General features: G+C 45.0%; 1 protein-coding gene across 4 annotated transcripts in view; it reads right to left on the reverse strand.

The window, feature by feature from the left end:
* ZBTB11 (zinc finger and BTB domain containing 11) overlaps window positions 1-20,429 on the reverse strand; it is a 2,099,144-nt gene that overhangs the window by 1,909,426 nt on the left and 169,289 nt on the right. For all 4 annotated transcript variants that reach the window (XM_085622427.1, XM_085622426.1, XM_085622429.1 and 1 more), the window contains exon 2: window positions 11,342-11,577. In XM_085622427.1, coding sequence (XP_085478553.1) covers window positions 11,342-11,577 — 236 coding nt within the window. The remainder of the gene's footprint in view (window positions 1-11,341; window positions 11,578-20,429) is intronic.

The raw sequence follows: 20,429 nt of genomic DNA on the forward strand, positions 1-20,429 counted from the left end.
TCATCTGGAGCTCAAAGATGCACAGGGTTTAGAGGGCAGCTATGTTCAAGATCCACCACGAGGGAGGCAAGGAAGTGCCAGACATCGCCACCATTCTGAGGTGAATCTTTGTGTGCCACTGCATGAGGAGCACCCTGAGGACCAAAGACGAGAGCCACAGCGGCTTTCTGATGGCACAATTCTCCCGTTGCCAACGTGGAGGCGCCTCGGATGGGCAGAGTGGGTGAGCGCCGTCCCGTACAACTGGGAGACCCCGTAGTTATAAAAGGAAGTGGAGAAGTTCATGAAGGAGTTCGGGCTGGAGGCTGCCGCCCCCGCCACATGGACCCCAGAGCTTGTCTAACGCCAGATACGAGCAAAGGACACCAGCGAACCGATCTGCACCCTCCCCTCTGCCACAGCGGACCACGTGTGGGAAAACGTCGCATGACCAACCAGCACAAAGACATCGCCTGGATGGCCATCCAATGACGACTTCCCGTGAGAGCCTTCATGCACCCAAGAGAACTCAACCGATACAAGTCCTGCCTAAAAGAGTGCATCGCGGACAAGACAACATGCATTCTCTTCTGGGAGTGCGCGTACGCACAGGACCTGCTGAAGGCCCTATGCACAGAGCTTAGGGCCTGGATACCTACAACCTGCATCACTGCGGACTCTGATGTATGGTTTGTACCCAGAGACACATGCACTGAGTGACCTCCAGAACTGCTGGAGGCTCCTGTGCGGTTTTAAAGATGTTCTTCTGTTTTCCAGAAACCGCCTGGTAGTAGGGAAGAAGGAGACATAGACCCTGGCGTGTCATAAGATGATTCACAGCCTCCTGTGTAACTACGCAGCACTATACGGATCAGGTGAAGACAGCAACGACGAAACCTGAGGACCCAAAGGCGACCCCTTGTGCCCTCCCACGGGGGTCCCTGGAAGGCTCAGGCAACGAAGAAGACGATTACAGCTGAGGACCCAAGGGGTGCCCCTGTCCTTACGTGGGTGGGCATAGGGGCCACTAATCTGTTTTGACCTTTTTCCCCACGCCCAGGAACCAGTCAGTGACAGGGGAGAGGAGAAGGCGGATGAAGGCAGGTGGAGTAGATGTAGTTATTTACTGTATGTATTTGACTAACGTGACCTTTTTCCTTCACAGGTAAAAGGTCAATGGGATAGCTTGTGCACTTGCTGTCAAGTTTGTTACCAACGACTTACCATTAAAATAGGGCTTTGCTGAAGGAGACGATTGAAGTATCTGAACCAGAAACGAGGCCCTAACAAGAGTTAGTTTAAAAAAAAATAAAACACCCAACCCATTAACCCATAATGCATTGCATTCAAAACAGTACCTCAAATACATTCAAATAGCTATGTCCTTAAATACCAATAGTAGCTTTGAATTGTAACAAAATATTTATTATATTACTTCCAAATTAGGTTGTACTCTATGCAGAGCTGATGAAGGGAAATTTATAGAAGGTCTAATATAAATCTGAGATGTGGTAGGTGCAGTACCCCAAGCTGCTCCTAGAGGCCCCTAGTGAGCAAGGCACTAGCACTGCTTGTCGAGGTGCAGTACCGCATGCTGCGCCTAGAGGTCCCTAGTGAGCATCAAACTTTTGGTCACATATGCAAAATCCACCCTACCCATAATGCATTGCATGCAAGACAGTACCCAGAGGACATTCAAATAGCTATGTCCATAAATACAATTAGTAGCTTTGAAGTGAGACAAAACAATTATTATATTAATTACGGATTAGGTTGTACTCTATGTGGACATGATGAAGGGAAATTTATACAAGGTCTAATATAAATGTGAGGTGTGCTAGAGAGTAAAGTAACCAATGCCAATCGAGTTTAAGACCAAGTGAAGTTTCTGTCTGAAGGCCTTTATGAATATAGTGCCATGAGGCTGTAATTAAAACTCGGGGCATAACAACACATGTAACAGAGAGTCCTCATGGGAGGTTACAAAAAGAGACAAGGCGGTACTATGGAGGGACTACAAAGCCTAAGGACCAATGAAAAGACCCATTCATGAAGGACAGGAGCCAATTAAAAAGATGGGCGGGAAGTAGGCAGAGCTTTATACACATATCCTGAATACAGCATGTCTCGAAGAGACAGCTCAAGTGCTGCCTAGGTGAGACCTAAAAAACTAGCATATACCCAGACAACCTCCCAAACTACAGACTCAATGGAAAAAGCAGTATACATTGTACAACAGAATCGAACCTTCAAAAAGGACAAGTTGCTTAACTGTAATCCTAGCTCTCCTTCAGGGGAATTGTAATTGAAAGCTTAATCACTGAACTAAATTGTCCCATCTATGTGTGGCACTGTGGGGCACGTCTTTACCCAAAAAATACAAACATAGAAACTTTTATTTAGAAAAGTCATCTTGTTAAAAAAAAAAAAAGACAGGGCTAATTTAAAAAAGATACTAAAAAAACTTTTTCGGAAACTTTTTTCGAGGAAAAGCAAGATAATACTATAGCAATGTAGCTAAACAGGCGGTAGTTCAGAGAAGCTGGACAACTGACACTGCTCCTTTCAGGGAGTACACTACCCCACGATCCAATCAGGCATTGCATATGGCAGCTGCTCCAGTTCCTTTTGATTAGTCCTGGGCTCCCTCTCTTGAAGAAAACTAAGCTTTTACCCTTAGTAGAATGTGCTTTGGATTGAGCTGTTAAGCACGTATTTGCTTTTTGAGAAACGGAGGACAATGCACATGGAATGTTTCGGATGTGGGCTGTTTCGAAGTGGCCCAACCTATACAAAACAGGCCCTAGATTTACAGAGACTTAGATTTATAAATGTATTTCATTTTATCCTCCTTACATCCAGAGTGTGTAAAGATTGTTCAGATGGTGAAGGATTCTGAAAGTATGTGGAAAAATGACTGATTGACATGGAAGTAAGAGACTACTTAGGGTAGAAAGCCTGTATGAGTCCAAACGAAAAGTGTGTTCTTATGGAACACTGTGTAGGGTTAATGTGAACACACTGCTTGACTTTCGCTTCTATGAGAATCCTTCAAGCAGAGGTCATCAAGACTAAGAAAGCTGCTTTTCATTAACTATGGTAAGGGTTTCCTGCTTTCAGTCATTTCCATTTTCTCATGTTTTTTTTTTCTTTAGTCCTCATTTCAGCTCAGGCAGTGTGCCTTCCTATTGCTTTCATAATATATTCGATCATAACAAGCCTTGCAGTACATCCTGAGATAAAGCCCTCTTCCACACCTCTAACTTGAGAAGGATTCCCAAGTATGTTGAAATGCAGGTGTAATGATCGGACTCGGTCGGACACTCTCTCTCTCTGTGTCTCTCTCTCTCTGTGTCTCTCTCTCTCACCTACCAGTGCTTCCCACTTCATACCATCTTGAGACCCACAACCACTTTTCTGCTCCCCTAGCTGACAAGCATCTCCGTTCTAGACTGGATACAAATATGGGGGATTTAATCTACTTTGTATAGCTAGGTGGGGCTGGGGAGACCCGACTTTTTATATATTTCCCTTCTGGCCAATAACACCAAGCGAAATGACAGAGAGTGCAGTTTCTTTGACATTATGGCACTCAACTCACACTCCACTCGGGTACTATAAAACAGCAGTGAGAGGCTTACCCTTGAGATCTTCAAGCATTATCTCAGTTAATGCCTTATCCACTTTTTGGCAAAAGGTCAGAATGTTGGGACACTGCGCGAACATGTGCACATCAGCCACATTCTCAGAACCGCATTTGTAGAACTTCTTCACAGCGTGACTCCCCTCTTTAGATAGCTTCTGTGGTGTCCAGTGTGCTGTATGCAAAGTAAGCAAATACTTTTCCCTTAAGAAGGCAGATTTACTCGGGTCATAAAATGTGCATAGATACTTGCCACTTTAAATAGCTCCAGCGATGGCAAGTCTGTAGTATCTTCCTGTTGTGGTTATAATGATCCCTGTTACCTGGTTCCTAGCTGCTCAGCCAGTGTGAGTGTTCTGTATGAAATGTTGGTGTGATGGACATGTTTTATTGGGGAGGATGGGTTATATTGCTTGTCAATCTATTTTATTGCTTGTCAATTTATTTACTCTTCCTTTCAGGTTACTTAAGTGTTCAGACTCTCTCGTGATGTTGTATTTTGATTTGCATCCTTGACTTTTGAACTACTTTCTGCTTTTGTACATTCTTGTGTATAGTTTCTCCCAAGTTGTATTGTTCTTTCCCTTTTTCATTTAAAAGGAGGGGTATATGTTATATCCTGCTTATCTAATCATATGTATCCTAGTTTACCTTTCTCCTAGCTGCTCAGCCAGTGTGAGTGTTGAGAGTGGAATGTTGGTGTGACTGTGATGCTTGGAATGCTTGGGTGCCTGTGTGGATGAGGTGTGACAGTTGGAAGATGGGCTGAGCAGCAGGCAAGGCTGATCCTGTTAGGGCTGTACATAAGGATCACCAGGCTGATGTACTTTATTTCCATCATGCAACTTGATCTTGATAAAAGAACTTATAAAATACAACTCGGCTACGTCTGGTAAGATACAACAAAGTCTCTCCTCCAGAGTTCCTTAACTATTGTGCCCAGATACACAGTTGATAATATTTTTATCTGGAGAGCTTGCCATCCGTTAATAGTGTCCTGAGGTAGCTGGTGCCAGCTGTCTAATCCTGCTTTCTTTATAGGATCCACTAGCCTGTCTCTCATGCATTCTGGCGAATTCTAGATGCGGGGAGAACTCATTACGGTATCCCAGCAACTGTTCAAATTTGTACCCTGAGTCTAATGGCTGCTTGGACAGTCTTCAGTTTGAACTTATAGAAGAATTGTATATCTCTAAACTTATATGAGAAGTGCGACTCTGCCGGACGTATTTTCTTAACAATAGATTGCAGCATAAGGCCGATCTGTGATTGATTGGGGCGCTTCAGCAACATCCTAATGTTCTTCAATTGAAAGGCCAAGAAATATTATTGAAAATCTGGAGATGTTAACCCTCCTTTCTCTTTCCCTCCGTAGCTTCTTCCAGGCTATGCCAACTCCTTTAGAGGCCAATAGAACTACTTACAATCCTCTGCAGTTTGTTAAACCCCTCCTTTTTAAAATGTCAGGGGAATGGTGCTAAAGAGAAATGTGAACTTGGGGTAGGATTGACAACTTAACTAGATTAGATCTGCCATACACTGTTACGGGAATATTCACCCACGTTCTTAACAGTTTTCACATTTCCATCATAACTTTATTAAAATGTACCTGCACCAGCTTGTCTAAATCCTGCACTAACTGTACCCCAAAGTAGCTTTGCTAATATTTTAAGTAAAGAGCTGTCACTAGACATATTTGAGGCCATGACCTCTTACATGCATTCACTGAGTTCCCTTAAACTCTCGAGAATTTGTTAATTATCTTGTGTATTATAGGAAAGGAATTCACAAAGCTAGATGTGTAAACTATCAAGTTATCTGCATATAATACAACTTTCCTTTCCCAACCATTGTTGGAAAATGGTGTAATACCAGGATCTTCCCTAATTTGTTTTTGCCAAAGGCTCTATATACACGTTAAATAACAGGGGTGAGAGTGGGTATCAGTTCCTGGCACCTCGTATTTTAATTTGGGATGTAACCATCTTGTTAATAGCAATTCTTGCTACTCATTTCCTGTATGTTGACAGGACAGCCATGCAAAAATTAGCGCCCATGTGATTATGCCTAAAACCAGCATTCAAATAAGGTTAACTCATTCTATTCAAGGCTTTTGCAGCATCAAACATTAGTACAGCTAAAAGAAGTTTTGAGGATGTTGCTATATCTGTTGTGCCAATGAGCCAGTGGGCCAGCTCATGTAACTGTCGCCCCACTATAAATTATTTCTGATCTTCGGGGAGCAAAGTCCCTATCTCTTTATTTAATCTTTTTGCTCAGATTCTTGTGTAAAGCTTATAATCACAATGTAGCAAAGACATTTGCCTGTAAAATTCACACTGCTTCAGGTCCTGGTTTGGTTTTAGGAGCACACTAATAACTGCTTTCCAACACCCCCTTACCCAAGTCTGTGGCAGAAAGTTGCCCCGCAAAAAGATGCACTCCTAAAGATTAGTAAATACTGGAACAATCTTGTCCGCTAATGCCATGTACAGTTCACTGGGTAGACTGTCAGGGCCCACTGCTCTACCTTTTTTGCACTCTTAGCACCTCCCTGATTTCCTCTTTTCGTATTCCCCAGTTCAGTTCTCCCTTCTGTTCAAGACTGAACTTCAGGAGTGAAGCTTTACTTAACTAGCTCTCAATTTCCCCCTCAGCCACCCCAGGACCTTTAGTTTATAAATCCTGATAAAAAGCAACTAAGGTATCTTCTATATCCTTACTATTGGTCAACAGCTCCCCTGAGGCCTTACCCTCCATCTCCCTTATCATATTTTCTGCTCAGCATACTTTCATTTCAAAAGACACTAGCTTGCATCAACTTTTGCTGTCTCAAAGTTATGTTACGTTACCATCACCTGGTTTGGCACAGTGAATCATAGCCAAAGGAATAGCTCAGCGCTTAGAAAGTGAGATAGCTTACTCACCTCCCACCTTCTCTACATGCTCACTTCCAAGTGCCCCAATAGCTTATCCCTGGCCCCCTGCAGGCTATTCATTAAATTGGTGCTCTCCACTCCACCCCTAGGTTTCTCACGTAATACCCTTTCTAGCCCTAAGATACATCATCTAGCTCCTCAAGCTTATTTCTGGTCTATTTAGTCCTATAAAAATAGGAAACCATATAATAAAATAGTAGGATGTGAACCACAACTTAAGTCAAGACTATACCCAGAAGACGTAGAAGTCCTGAGGACCCAAGGAACCACCAAGGTAAGTAACCTGGAACCCCACGGAGGCCAAGGCAGAGTGGGAACAGGACCCCGTGCTCAATTGATGTCAATGGGTTAGTTGCTGTTGCGATTTTAAAGGAAAAGGACCCTTTCCAGTGGACCCTGAAGAAACCAAGTGACAGACGGCAGGTGGGAGAGCCGTGGATACCCTAGGAACCAGGATACCTTCACCAGGGAAACCGGGTGCATAGGTGTGGAGTGGCATCGGAAACCGCTGTCGAACTCAATTGAGGACTTCAGGAAGATGCCGCTGTCGAAGAAGGTGAGAGTGTCTGGTGGAATCCAAAGGTGGATTCAAGATGAGAAGTACCTGCAAGCAGAGGGGACAGAGTCTATGCCACTCAGGAATGACCAGGAGGCACAGAAGACAAATGCCCACCGATGTTGGGTGTTGCAGGAGAGTTCACGGTGGTGAGCTCGGGCTGCAGCTGTGCTGACCAGGCGACTCTGTGGAAGATCAGGAGCCGTTCACGAGCTGTTCCACGTGGAATGTCAAGAGTTGAGGGGTCGGTGTCCGTCGGGAGCACCAACAAGCCAAGGTAACTGCAAACAACGTGGAAAGCGAAAAAGGTGCAGCGTTGGGACCAGCAAGGTTCAAGTGACTCACCACAAGCAGGGGAGTCAGAGCAGGCCCGAGCAATCGGGGGAGCCCGCCGGAATCAAAGAATACCATCAAGAGGACCCTCAGGCCTGAGGCACTGAGTCGCATTAGGACCTCGAGCAGCTCACCAAAGATGCAGGCCCATGGTGCAAGAGAAGCAGTGAGGAACAAGATCTTGGTCACAGGAGATGCTTGAGGTGGGGGCTATTTGGAGCCCAAAGATCTGAGGAAAAGAGGCAACAAGCCTTTGCAACGAAAGCTGACGCGGTGCACAGTGGTTCGGTTCCAGCGGTTCCGGCGACGGATACAGGCCTCAAACTCAGAAGTCAGTGCAGGCCTCGAGGGAGTTGAAGAACCACCACCTGTGTTGCTGAGCCTTTCAGAGTCCCTGGAAGCCAAGGATCAGCAGACCATGTAGCTGCGTTGCGGTGCCTGCAGATGCAGGAAAGTGACTCCTTCACGTCAAGGGAGGTTCCTTCAGGTGTCTTGAATGCCCACAGGCCTTGGAAGGTTCCTCTATGGAGCACAGACATGGTTGTTGCAGCAGACGAGCAAAGCGACGAGACCAGGAACAGCAGGAGTCTTCAGAGTTGCAGTCTCGGTGCCCAGAGAGAAGTACCACGAAGTCCAGAGTGCCCAGACAGTTGAAGATGAAGTGGTATCTTGATATGAATCTTGTCCCATAACGAATCTAGGGACCCACCCACAGGTAAGCTCGTAGGTACCCAGGGGAGGAGTTGGACAGTGGGGAGAATACTCCCATGTCCTTTGCCCAGTTTCACGCCAGAGTGGAAGCCACCAGCTCCCTGAGCTGGCTTGAACTGGAGTGTGCAAGGAGGGTACCAAATGTGCCCCTCAAGCAGACTGAGTGGCGCTGGCAAGCGCCCCCACCCTGTCCTAATACACTAAGCCCTGTCTGGGAGGTGCCGAAGTACTCACCATAACCAAATTAGGGAAGAAAGCACAGAGACTGGAGTCCTGATTAGCAGGATCTCAGTCAGACTAGCCAGAAACCATACCAACACCAAGCAAAAAGTAGGGGTAACCATGCAGAAGGATCATACCTTCCTACAATGGCCGTATTTCTTGTTAAGGAAAGTGTATTCCTTATACCTGTCTGCTCTCTGTCGCCATACATCACATAACTGTAGGTCTTTGATCATTAATCTAACCTGTGCCTGTATTCTGGGTGCATTTGCTTTTTTCCTTAGCATAGAGATCTCTAGTATGTTACATATCAGGACATTAAAATCCCCCCCACACACACACACTATTACTGATAATTTATACTCCAGAAGCTTGAAATACAGGGCCGGAAGGGGACTGGGATCATACATTTTTGGACGGTAAAATTAAAATCTATCACATTTTGTATAATGAACTCTGTATCAATACCTTTGTTGCCATCAACCTTCCGCCTATATCCACCATGTGCTCCACCACTCTTGCATAGACTTTTACATTTAAGCAATATAGCCACTCTCTTCCAGCAGAGTTCCTAGTATGTATAAACATACTCCTTAATCCACATTAGGGCCCTAGAAAGTTTGCAACTTTCCTTATTGAGGATGTGCATCTACTGTGATATTATGATCTGTGCATCACATTTCTTTAGCTATTCTAGAATCCTCAGTTGTCTACTCTTGACTCAGTCCAATCAATTCCAGGACAATACACACATAACACCCCCCCAACCACTACCTGCCATATCCCATATTTGTCATTCTATATTGCTCACTTGCGTATTGAACCTCCTCCTGTGTGCCTTTTCCCTCTTGACACCTTAACCACGAGTGGGGCATTCCAAAATATATATATTTTTTTTAGCTTTCCCCCATGCTCCCCATCCTATATCCCAAACCTACCCATAACCCCCGTCACCTCCCACGGAACACTCCCAGATTTAATTAATCTGTCACTACTGAGCTACTCCTCAAGTACTACATTAGACCTTAATCAACTTTATTTGCTTAATCAACCCCTCCAATACCTCTGGCTCCCTTGAATTATGCATTTTGCTCTTGTACATAACGTTCAAGGTAGCCAGGAATTGAACTTAAGCAGTGTCACCCATTTCCTTTACTTCTTTTATGTACTTCCCCAGATCCTACTGTCTTTCCTGTGTCACCCTCGAAATATCAGATCTTGTACTGAAAGTTAGATCATCCACTTTCAAACCTGCTTCCTTTAGGGCCGCTGACAATATCTGCTCTTTAACAGAATAAGTCTTTAAGTTCACCATAATTTTCCTAGCATTTTTCCTGTTTGAGTTCCTCTTAAAGGGGTCACGATCCACCCTCTGAATATGCTCTGAAGGTTCTATCGAGGTGTCTTGCAAGGGGGTGGCTTTCCTTAGCAAACTTCTCACAAAGCTAGCCTGGTTGATGAGGGGTAATACCCCGAAACCAGCCCCAGGATGCTTGTTTCTCGTCCAGGGAGGACCTGGCCTGGAAGTTCGGGCTGGACTGTTCCCACAAGGAACAGGGTCAAGTCTGATTTGCATATAGCTGGGTTCAAACTGGGGTGCCATAATGAGCAAAAGAACGGTGGATTAAACCCAGATCTGTGACTAGGGGCGAGTGCTTGAAAAGTTTCAGCACTCTGTCCATCATCTTGTTGTGTTTTCTACATTGAGTGGTGTCTCCACGATGATCCTGCCCTCAGCATTTACCAAGTGGCTGCCATGTTCGTCCTCAACATCACAGATTTTAACTTCAACCATGATAGTCTCCTGTTCAGCTTCTACATCTCCCTCTGTGGGAGTCTTTAAAGTGAGGTAAAGGGCACCCCAGATATTCCTGAAGCCCATTCCAGACATCTGTAATGGTCCTCCTGCAGGAAATGAAGACAGATTTTATCACTTTCAACCTAGTCTGATACATCCTCCTGCTATTTGTCAGTATTGTGGGAGATTGAAGTCAGGAAGATCAACAATACAGACTGCATTAGGGTCAGTTTGAGCAGTTTTTCATCCTCAAGATAACACTTCATAAAATGTACTGTTAGTTTGTGAACAAAATATATAATTTCTAGAGGAAACTGAAAATGAGCACTGCTCGTCTTAAAAGACATCTAGTTTAGAGGAAACTGAAAATAAGCACTGCTCGTCTTAAAAGACATATAGTCCACTAGAAAAAGTCAACGTTTGGGAAGAAATTCCAAGAAAAATAAAAACACAGAGAAGGCAAAGCTCAGTGATCTATTCAGCGCTCCTGTTGCCAGGAGCTGGAACAAAAAGAACTGGAATTACTGCCCCTGAAAGGGCATACCATAATAGGATACTGGTGCAGTGTCACTTTTCCAGCTTCTCTGTACTACAGCTTCTAAAGAGTGAGACGACATGATCACCCCCTCCAAAGAACCTATGAGCCTAACATTCTAGGTATATAGACTCCAAGCTACCAACTCACCAACACATGAACACATGTACACTACTAAATCAATGCCTCCCCCCTCTGTGTGGGGGCTATAGGGAACTTCTTAGTTTAAGTGCAAAGCCTTCGACGGACTCCTTTATCACGTGAGAGCAAGTCACTAAGGTGACTATCAAAGTGCACGCAATCCACTAAAATCAACTTCCATCGGTTATGTGAAAGCCAATAGATTAACATCTGTCACATGTGTAAGCCAATAGATTAACATCTGTCACATGTGTAAACCACTAGATTGACTCTTCATAACATGGATGCAAGACATTAGACAGACTTTTCTCCAACAGTTTTGCGAAGCACAAGAATAACCCTTCTGTTATATGTAAAAGTGTTAGTACATTAATTACCCACCATGTGCATGGTTTACCAATAAAGCAACTTAAAAGCTAATGTATACAGCCACCACAATTGCAAAACTTATGATGACCGCTAAAATAAGTGAAAATTAACTTACAAATACAAGTTCATGCTTTGCAATTATTCTTTTCTTTGTGGGTTTCGACGCAGGATGCAGAATGAAGGTTGAGTTGCTCGATACTTCACCTAAATCACAGGAATTTCCGCACGTTTGAACTTCAATTCCCAAATCTTCTAGCACGGGGGAGGGATCCGACAAAGGTCGAACTTGATCATTTTTCTCCTGGCACTTATCACACTCCTTAATATAATCTTTCACCTCCTTTAAAATTCCTAATGAAAAGTAAAAAACAATTTAGAATCCAACAATTTACATTATCACTAGTTGGGTTCCAAGACACCTGCATGACATTAATTTGTGGGAGTTTCCTGTTATCTACTCTACACATTTCTCAATACAACAAAGATTAAATATTTTTGTTTACAAGCAGTACAATAATGTAATCCAGCCCTTCTGCTAACAATGTTCCTAAGGCCCTATTATGGATTCAAATTAGGTAAGCAATATAAATTCTGGCAATCACAGTTCAAAGACCATTAAATGAATATGCAACCGGATTACATGATGAGCTTTGAAAGGCGACAGGACTAGGTTTAGTCTATACTGGTGTTTACAGCACTTTCATTCCCTCCAAAGCAAGTGTTCAACAAACCAAATTTTCAAGGATATCAGTGCAAGATCAATGTGCATACAATCATTCTCAATGGGAAGTCTGTTTATCCAGAATCTGGGATGGCTTCTAACAACGTCAATGGTCTATGATAAATGGCTTGATAAGGTAGGAAAAGGGGTTCAATTATTGGCGTCACTAAGGGTATCTGGATACTAGAGCACTGAAACTCCTTCCTGGCTTGGACACTCAGGTCTTGGGCCTCCTCTGCATCCTGCTTCATGTACAGCAATGTTTCATCGTAGCCGGTTTTCCCTCTGCATCCCTCCCGGGGTAACACAACTAACCTCTTAAAAAGTTTTACAGGGAGCAAAGGTTGAGTACAGAGCACTTGTGATTTTAGCAGTCAAGGTCTTGCTGTGCAGGTTAGGGTCCTCCCTCTGCATGTTCTTCCTTGGATCTAACCTTTCTAAAGTATCAGCTTAAGTGGTTACAGATGGCTGTGTGATTTAAGGCATGGGGTTGTGTGTTTAGACCAAGGGCGCGCAATTACACACATACATGATGTGTGTATTATTCATGTTAACAATTAAGCCATTCTTTTCAAATGGTCAACAATTTTACCATACTTCTTAGGTGGATGAGTACGCCTTGTGGGACCTTTGGCCGCTGTGGATAGTTTAAACGAGCAATAAGCTTTAGTAACCCTTCTGTGCCAATTTAAGTAATATTTACTAAGTGTCATCCAATGTTTACTGCACGAATGTTTAACAGCTGTCAAAGACAATTTTGTGACTGAGCTATACAATTACATATCATTCTAATATACAAATGAATACTCCCTCACCGACTACCCTTAACACGCATGCAAGGGATTTTGTTTTTAATTTTTAACTAAGAATCAAGTAACAAAGAATAGACTTTGGGGCCAGGATTAAGTTTAAATTTGCAGGTATAGAAAACGCTATTTGAAGCCAAATTATTATTGGAAGCAAAAGCCGGAATAAGACAAGTTGCAGATTGTTTTATTAAGGACTAGGTTGATATTTATGAACACCTCTTCATTTATGTAATTCCTCAGCAGCAAACCTCACAAAAAAGGTACTATGATGACAGAAATTGGATTATTAATTGTGGTGGATGACTACCCACTTCAAAGAACAATCACAACCCTTGTCAGGGTGAGCCCTTAAAGAAACTCAACCCCCTGGTAGCTATGGCACACTAGCTTAAGGTAGAGCAATGTGTAAAGTATTTATCCAGGAGCAAAACAGTAATAAACTTGAAACGCAAAACAATAAAAACCACAAACTGAATTAGAAAATAGGGTAACATTTAATAAATAAAATCACAAAATCTAATAAGGGGAATCGGAAATAAGAATTTTAAAAGTTTTACGTAGGAACAGCCCAAAGAAGCTTAAGTCCCAATTATAGTCCATGTTCACAGTAGACCGGAAACTAGGCACAATTTGATGCTGATCGCGATGGAGAACGGGTCAGATACACCAACCAAGTTAATCCTGGTCAAAGATTTTACCTCTCTCTTTAATCCTTTAAGTCCCAATCCACCACAGGAGTACACTTCTAAATTCCACCCCAAAAATCTCAGGGGAGGTACTTAGAGACTCAAAGGGTGTCAGGCAGAGGACAAACAGCAGGGTCAAGTCCAGGTCCAGTTGCCACTGATCAGCTGGACAGGTGCAGAAAAGGCCTATTGTAGCTGTGTGTATCCCTGTAGGTTGAACAGGAGGTTAGACTTATCACTCCTGAAGGCCACTTTTTTGTCCTGGGTACAAGAGAGAGCAGGTCCCGTCCATCAGGCCTCTTCTCAGGTTGCAGACAACAGAATAAGGCCACTTCAGAACACTCCTGGAAAGGAGGAGGATGAGAAATGGGTGCCTGGAGATGCCACATTTATGCCAGGCTTGAGCTAGAAGGTAGAATGACACATGGGCACCCCCATTCAATGGAGGTAAAAGTTCCCAGGACCAACCTTATCCACTTTTGGCATTTCCAAGATGACGGAAGTCTTCAGCCACACTAAACATGGCTCCGAGGGCTGGGGTTGTTTGGTGAGTGTACAATGTTAATCCAAGTATCCTCTAACATCTAACACTGAAATACAGTTTGGGGCAGTAACCCAGAGAGACGTCTGGTAGAACAAAGCTGAATTTTCTAGCAACCAGTCAGTGGATACACAATAATTATTTTGGCTTCCTGTTTCACTTACTTTCAGGTGTGCCCCCAGTGTTATATGTGAAAACCAGAAGTCTGGTGGGACAAAGGAAGGGCCCTGCCCAGGTGAAAACTACCATTTTCTTGTGACAGGGGAGGCCTCTTTGAAGTTAATCCAGTTCCTGGGCCACACTCCACTGTTAAGGAAATACACCCCCCTAAACCCAGGCCTTTGTTTTCTGCTCTGGGTGTAGTTTTCAGACTTCTTTAAATGCAAATAACAGTCTGGTAGAAGTGGGAGAGCAGATGCAAATTTAACCTCCACGAAAGAAGAAGAAAAACTAACCTTATATAAATTATTTTTCCTTAATATTTATTAAAAATTCACCATAACCATTGAATTGGATTTTTAATAACAATTAAAAATGTTGGTTTAATTATTTTTCTATCAAATCCCATTCCTGAAATATGATATCAGGATTTTTAGTCGGTACTCTGGTTTTTCGACATAGGGCAGTTTGGTATACCACAGGGAAAAATTGCTTTTGGTTGCTATTCACTGTAAAGACATGTTAACATTATAATTTCTACACATCCTACTTTAAAATACCATGAACCCTGCCTTGTGGAAAACAAGGTTCATATAGGGGTGACAGTATTAATATTTACAAGTAAGATTTTGACTGATCAATAGGGTTTCTTTTGACAGGTGGATTTGCACTTTTTACACTGCTACAGACAGGTAGGCCTGAAGCTATGTTTCAACTGCCACTGTAGTAGATGGCACAATCAGTGCTACAGTCCACGGGTGGCATTTAACTTCCAGGCCCTAGGTACGCTTTGTACCATACACTAGGCACATATAGGTAAATTAAATATGCCAATCAGGTGGTAACTGATTTTGCCATGTTGAAAAGGGGAACACAGACACTTTACCACTGGTTAGTAGAGGTGAAGTGCACAGAGTTATAAAGCCAGTAAAATAACTAGGGCAGAAATTTGGTGGGACACCACACAAAAGTGTTATTGTCTACAAATTACAAACATTGAAACATCTGGATATCATTGAAAACAGCATTGTGCTGTAAAGTGTGACATGTAACAAACAGCAATTTAATGGCAGATATGATCTGCTGAATAATGACAGATTGGATGAACAACAAGAAACATGCCAGTGGACCACCACCATCACGGACATTTTTGCTGCTGTCTACAAGAGAAGATGTAAAACAATGGTAAAAAGTAAATATTTGCCGTTTACAGAATCTGTGTATTGTAGGCTCACCTTCTATCCACTGAGTGCAAAGTAATATCCTCAACTCCTTAAAAGTGGTGATGGATGCATAGTGGAAAATGAGGATTTAAATAATGTCTTTAGAGCTTTCTAACCCACTCTAGTGACTATTCTAGCGTGAATATATATGCTTGGGGCGGGAGGCTCAAACATACCTGCAGAAATTAGCTCTTGCTAGAAATCTCTGCTAATAAAATACTAGTTTGATTACTCAACATTTGATCTAGCAAATGAATCATGGCTGCATATCTCTTGGAGAACAATGTTTAAGACTGTGGAATGCTCTTTGTGCCACTTTGAGATCAGCACCCATTCATGTATTTCAGTAAATTCCTGAAAACTGAACTACTCAGACTTGTAACCTCATGGACATTCCAGCCCAAAAGAGACAGAAATCACAGATCTGGTGGTACAGACACTCACAGTTACCCAATTGGACCCATTCTCTACTGCAATTACTTATTTGTCTCAGACATTGCTTCATTCCTCACCCCACACTCTAAACCAACTGAAAACTTACCATTCTGCAAATGTCTGCATTTAGTATGTTCCATAGAAAGGCTGTGATGTCTTTTTTTGCACACAGAATGTGCTTGAAGTGGAGCAAGTGTGTAACTAGTTTGTATGCATATCAAGAGTAAGTAAGGAAAACATTGCTATGTAAAACCATAACCAAACAAAAACAGTGTAGGGGTCTAAGTACCATGTAGGGTACAGAAGCAGGTCATAGACAAAAGAGTCTGCTGGCAAGCAGTATATGGCCAAATTGGAACCCTACTAAATCAATTCTGAAAGTTAACCCACTTGGGAATCTCACTAAGATATGCCTTAATCTAGTGTGACAATTAGATTGGATGAGAAAACCTCACACACTATTTGTGGCATGTTTCATCATCGGCAACCTCACCCCACCCCGGAAAGACAGTACTACCAGAGCAGACTCAATCTCTTTAAGAGAGAGTTCTTAATAAAACAAAACTGGGGGTGTGGCCAAGATGGCGGAGTGAGCGGAAGTGCTTTGCTGGTGCTCCGTCCCTGCCCGAGCTAAAGCACATTTCAATGCATTACCCTGGCTGGTGTTGTAGCTGGGGGGATCGCAGAACATCGGGGGAAACGAATACCATTCAGGGGCCTGACCGTGCCCAGGTGGTGGTCTCACAGAGGGACCGGAGGCCCGAAGCAAACAGCGACTTGCAGCTCGGGCACGCTGTGATGCATCCAGACGTCAGCAGAAGTGGAGCACATGCGCCGGCCCAGGCGCTTACAAGAGACGGGTAAATAGGAGGCCCGCATCTGCACTTGTGTGCAGGCTCCCGCGATCACGGCCTGGACCTCCGGAGGTCTCTTGCGGTGCCGCTGAAAATGAGAGGGCCCGCATCCAGGGGTAGACCTGACTTGGAGACCTGGGGCCTCCGGCGGTGGGAAGCGGGCTGTAGCGGGTTGAGGCTTGGCACTACGGCCCGCTCCTCCCAGCACAGCATTCCCCATATCGGGCCCCCTCCTCATCTCCTCAGTCCGCAGCATTATTGGAGCCCCGGGGGGGCCTTAGGCCAATGGAAACTGAAAGGGGCTGTATGCCGTGACGCCATTGTAACGATCCCTCTCACATCCTGGAGTCTGGCGACAGGTGGGAGCTGCCGTCTGAGGCCTAGAGCAGAGGTGAGACCTGTTGGGAAAGATCCGGTGCGGGGCCTGCCACCTACAAACAACTCAGCCCACGGCCTACTGGGAGCAATACTAAGAGGCACACAGCGACACTTTGGCACACGTCTCCTGCATTTCGCTGAGGCCTGGGGCCCCCGTTTTACAGGCTGGGATCCAGGCGGTGCCCTGAAGCTCCGCATCCCCTATTGGCCCCAAAGCACTCCTTCAAGTGGGCCGACCGCAGAAGAAAGCATGAAGAGATTGCCATCCGCGCTCGGGTGTGGTCTGCAGCTTCCCTGATTGGCCCTGGCTTTCTGCTCCCTCGGGCCCACCAGAGGACTGTCCAATGCCTTGTGACCTCCAAAGACAGGTGGCTGAGTGTTCCCCAGCCTTCATTCTCCTGTGGCTTTTCTTTTTTGTTCACTGGAGTCGACCCAAGCTAAGAGCTCTATGGGCAGCAAACAGAGACGAGCACACCACTGTGGGGCCTGGCTGCTGAGCAACAACACAGAGGAATTACAACCATAAGCCCACCCTGACAAAAGTTGATCTGACCGGGCCCTGGTGGTGCACCAGAGTGTGTTCAGGCTGTGATTCCGACTGTGCAGCCCCGTGTCTTGCACTCCCTGGTCCCTGTGCTTGGAATTGGGGAGCTATGGCCACAGCAAAAGGGAAGAAGTACAGATCTGTCAAAGACTTGCTGCTTAAAGACACAGTAGAAGCCCAGCAGGAGAAGCCGACAACGAAGGACCCGAAGCACATGGGAGGCGGGGATGATGCAGAGAGTTCAGTGACCCATGAATTCTTAGAGGTGCTGTTCACATCCCTGGGGGAAGATCTGCAGACAGTTGAAAAGGACTTCACGATGGAGCTCTGGGAAGTGCATCGCGACATCGATGAGATGGGTGAGAGTGGTGGCCGTGGAGGAAAGCTCCCTGACCAGACACACAGAAATGGAAACACTTCAACAGGAAATGATTCGACTGCAGGACCAGCAACTTGACCTCAAGGTCCATGCTGAAGACCTGGAAAACAGGTTGAGAAGGAATAATGTACGCATTCGGGGGGTCCCAACAGGTGCAGAAGGTACGTACCTCGAGGGCTATATCCAGGCCCTATTCAGCAGCATTCCTGGGGACAATGCACCGAGCATCACTAAGATAGACCAATGCCAGAGTTGGCCCCCATGCACATCCTCACCCACCAGCTGACATATTGGTCTGTGTCCACAATTTCACGGAAAAAGAGGTAATCCTCAGGACTGCCAGATCCGATCAGAAAACGCAATTCAGAGGCCACGCACTCCAACTATTGCAGGATCTAGCAGCCTCCACCCTACAGAAAAGGAAAGAGTTTTGTCTGGTCAAAAGCAAGCTTCGCTCCCAGGGCACCGCCTACTCCTGGGGTCACCCATTTCACCTCACTTTCAAAGTGAATAATAAAACCTACCAAATGCGCTCTCTGACGGAGGTCTGTAACATTCTCGAACTTCCTGAACAGGATTCCCATCGCCCACTGACCAACGAGAAAGTCCAGGGCAGGAAAAATCGTGGAACCGGGCGAGGTTGGCGCCCGGAGCTCCACCACCCAGATCCGGCCATCATGGCTAAAGAAAGGTCAGAGGTACTATGTTCCCTCTCCAGCGAAAGCAAACCTGATGCCGATCCCCCCAATATGAGGTACTGTGCATCTGTACAGGGGAGGTTAACCTCGGGGTGGGGAAGGGAGTGCCAAATCCTACTGCTCCTTGTTGGAACACTGCGCCCTGTCAGACCCTACAGATTTGGATTTCCACGTCATGAAGGACTCTTTGGAATACATGTTTACTCTAGTTTTTTTTCTGTTGGGTTTTACGGGCATAGTTTGGGGGTTTCCATTCCAACTGACTGCATCTATGCGGGCTGACACATCTCTGGACCATTATGACCTTTCCTCGAGTGCTCTGCACCCGCGCACCTTACAATCAGCCTCATGTATTGTATGCTTACATCTGCTTAGATCTCTCTTCATTCTAGATATTGGAGACAAAAAACCTTACTCTCAATGTGAAAGGCCTTAACAACCCCAGTAAGAGGTCAGCAATACTTTCCTTTTTAGAACACTCACAAGGGGATATATGCCTGCTTCAGGAAACACATTTGCTCTCCCGAGACACACTTAGAATGCACACCAAGAGATTCCCCCAACAATTTTGGTCATCGGGAAAGGGGAAGAGGGGTGGGGGGAGTGGCAATCCCTTTCTCCAAATGCTTCAACAGGGGTTATTAGTACTTGTTTTGAGATAAAGGGTCGCCTGCTGGTTACCCGGGTGTAATTAGGTATATGTCATTTCACGATAGCCTCACTCAAAACTCCAAACGAACTACAGGTGAACTTTATAATTGATGCACTAGCTAAGGTTCTTCAGTCCCCGGACTAGGCAATTTTGGTGGGAGGAAATTTCAACATAGTAATGGATGCAATACCGGATCGCTCTGTGCGAAGAATTGGGCATGCTGGGGCCGTTTCCCCGCAAGGGCTGGCCTGGTTAGCTGACTGGGGGTTTTGTGATGTTTGGCGTTTGCAACACCCCGAACGGGACTATACTTTTTACTCAGCAGTGCATAAAACCTACACTCGCCTAGACCATTTCTTAGCCTCCCCCGCGGCCTGGGACTGGTTATCGACTTCATCCATTGAGCCCCGGTCACTATCTGACCATGCTGCTATCACACTCACCTTAAAGGCCCATGCGTCCCCCCACCCAGCCGCCACCATGGCGTCTACGTGAAACACTGTTGCACTCCCCAGAAGTGGTTTCATCAATAAGGCAGACGATTACTGACTATCTGGCCCATAACGACACAGGCGGGGTACCACTCTCCTCGGTTTGGGAAGCCCTCAAATTGGTAGCCCGAGGAGCTTTCATAGCAAAAGTGCCACACGACAATAAGATCTGGAGAGATAAAAAGGAGGAGCTGGAGAAGTCAGCATTGGAACTGGAGTCCATACACAAGCACACTGGGGCTCCCAGAGTCTGGCGTAAACTAGAACAGGAGAGATTGCAACTTAAACGCCTTGACCTAAACAAGGCCGAATACACAATGCTTCGTTTCAAACAAATTTTATATGGGGACCAACAAAGGGGGGTAAATGGTGGCCACTGCCTGCGCAACCAGCAACAGGCGAATACAGTCAAGACTATACAAACGCACGCTGGCCCAGCGGTGTCTGAAGCCTCAGCTATCACAGCCATATTCCGGGAGTTCTATTCTAACCTATATAAGGGGAACTCCACGATAGTATCGGACCCCCAGACCTATGTACAGTCTGCAACGATCACACCTCTCCCACCCGCTGAATCAGAGCTACTCGACCAACCTATTAGAATAGACAAAGTGATCTCCGCGATTACAAGGC

This window comes from Triturus cristatus, chromosome 8, assembly GCF_964204655.1.
Source record: "Triturus cristatus chromosome 8, aTriCri1.1, whole genome shotgun sequence".
Classification (NCBI taxonomy): Eukaryota; Metazoa; Chordata; class Amphibia; order Caudata; family Salamandridae; genus Triturus; species Triturus cristatus.